Below are 1902 nucleotides of genomic sequence, written 5' to 3' on the forward strand. Positions count from 1 at the left end.
TTAGATGTTTTTCTTGATATTCAATTGTTAGCTGAGTTGTTAGTTGAAAAAGAATTCGCCTCTTTGACTTTTTTTTTTTAATATACTAACCGACTTTTATTGGTGTAGGAAACATTTTTTATTCAAGATGACATGGAATTTGTACGAAAAACATGAAAACAAAATGTTTTTCGTATCATGTTGTGTCAGCATGATTTTGCATACTATATTTGAAATGGAATATGCCAGCCACTTTGTCTAGTCATCCCAAATATCTCATTTTCATTTGACGATTGTTTTGGTCGGGGATATGCATCCACAGGTTTTGACCAATGGACGGTTTCGGAGCGTACGGCACAGGGTTCTGGCGAACGGGTTGAAATCAAGGCTGTCAATGATTTACTTTTGTGGTCCACCTCTGAGTGAGAGAATAGCCCCATTGCCATCTCTCTTATTGAATGGAAAGGAAAGCTTATACAATGAGTTTACTTGGTTTGAGTACAAGAGTTCTGCTTATGCCACAAGACTCGCAGATAACAGGCTTAGTCGCTTCGAGAGAATTTCCGCTACTTCTGCTTCCTCATAATGCTCTCATGACTGCATTTGTATGTGTCTTTATTTTTTGTTTTTACAATTAAATAAGTTTGTGTATTTGATGTCTCTATGCTTTTATGTTAGGCCACTTGTCAATAGTGTATAGGACTTTAGTAATATACATATAAGACTTTGTTCCTTTAAGTCGTGGCGTCATAGGTAGAAATCTTGTGTTTAACCCCTTTGCTTTTGTATCAATATTATTGGCTTCATATTGCAAGTATAGTTTAAGTTCATGACCGTGTCTGTTGTTCTGACTTATCCGGCCTTGCTTCCCTTGTTCCTCAAATTTATGGCTTAATAAAAATTAGACATCCAAAACTTATAGACAAATAATTCTAACATATATAATTTATTATGCAAAGTTTTATTTTTGTCTCAAATATTCGGAGTAAATATCAGTATTGTCCATCATATTTTGTTCATCCTATACCTGCTATGTCCTAACTCCTAAACGATTTAAAAATGACTTGATGTTAGTTTGACTTCTACTGTGTACCCATAAAAATACTAAAAGAGGATGCACTGATGAAGCAAAACGAGGCTATTTTTTTGGTTATGGAAGGGGTGTAGGTGTTTTACAGGGTTATAGAAGATGGGGTTCTACACCGTTATGTGGGACAGTTTTTTTATCAGAGTTGGTGTGGAGAAATCGGACCCTCCAAATTCTTTGTTTCCAAAATTTATATGCAAATCGGATGGTCCGTTTTGCTTAGAGTAGATGAAACTCACATCATGGAAATCGGACCCTGCCATTTCTCATGGAACAAATCGGATGGTCCGTTTTGTTCGTTGGGGAAGTAGGTTCTAGTAGTCGCATGGTCAGAGTTGTGTGTATATATATATAGTTATGAAGTTCCCGAACCATAGATAGCCGACCAGATCCAAGTTTGTTAACCTTCTTCGACTTCTCTTCTTCTTTCTCAGGGTGTGGAGTCTGTATTGTTGAGTTGGAAAAAAATAGTTGCTGGTAAAATTTTTGTTTTTGTTTTAGTGAATGATAGGAATGGATGATAGAGAAAGTGTATTATTCTTTGATGTACTCTATCTTTGTTTTATATTAATTTATTTTATTTTTTATTTTTACTTTGTAAAATTTGTAATTGTAATTATTATATACTATGTTTATTATCAAAATTTTGTATAATATAAACTATGATCTTATAAAAAAGGACAAAATAAATAAAAAATTAATTATAAGTAACAATAGAGCCATAAATAATGAAAATTTATAGTCCAAAATAATACTAAATTAAAGAGTACGGATAATATTAGAAAAATTATAGAATATTTTTTTTGTTTAATATTATAAAATTTATAATACTCTCT

At 32.6% G+C, this 1902-nt stretch overlaps 1 protein-coding gene across 2 annotated transcripts in view; it reads left to right on the top strand.

Annotated features, from left to right (window-relative positions):
- The window catches only part of LOC107630052 (gibberellin 2-beta-dioxygenase 1), a 2408-nt gene extending 1502 nt beyond the window's left edge, over window positions 1-906 (top strand). The window contains exon 3 of one of the 2 annotated variants that reach the window (XM_016333076.2): window positions 302-906. In XM_016333076.2, the coding sequence (XP_016188562.1) occupies window positions 302-565 (264 nt within the window). In that variant the 3' untranslated portion in view covers window positions 566-906. The other variant, XM_021118594.1, reaches the window with a different exon arrangement.

Source organism: Arachis ipaensis, chromosome B03 (assembly GCF_000816755.2).
Source record: "Arachis ipaensis cultivar K30076 chromosome B03, Araip1.1, whole genome shotgun sequence".
In the NCBI taxonomy this organism is placed as follows: domain Eukaryota; kingdom Viridiplantae; phylum Streptophyta; class Magnoliopsida; order Fabales; family Fabaceae; genus Arachis; species Arachis ipaensis.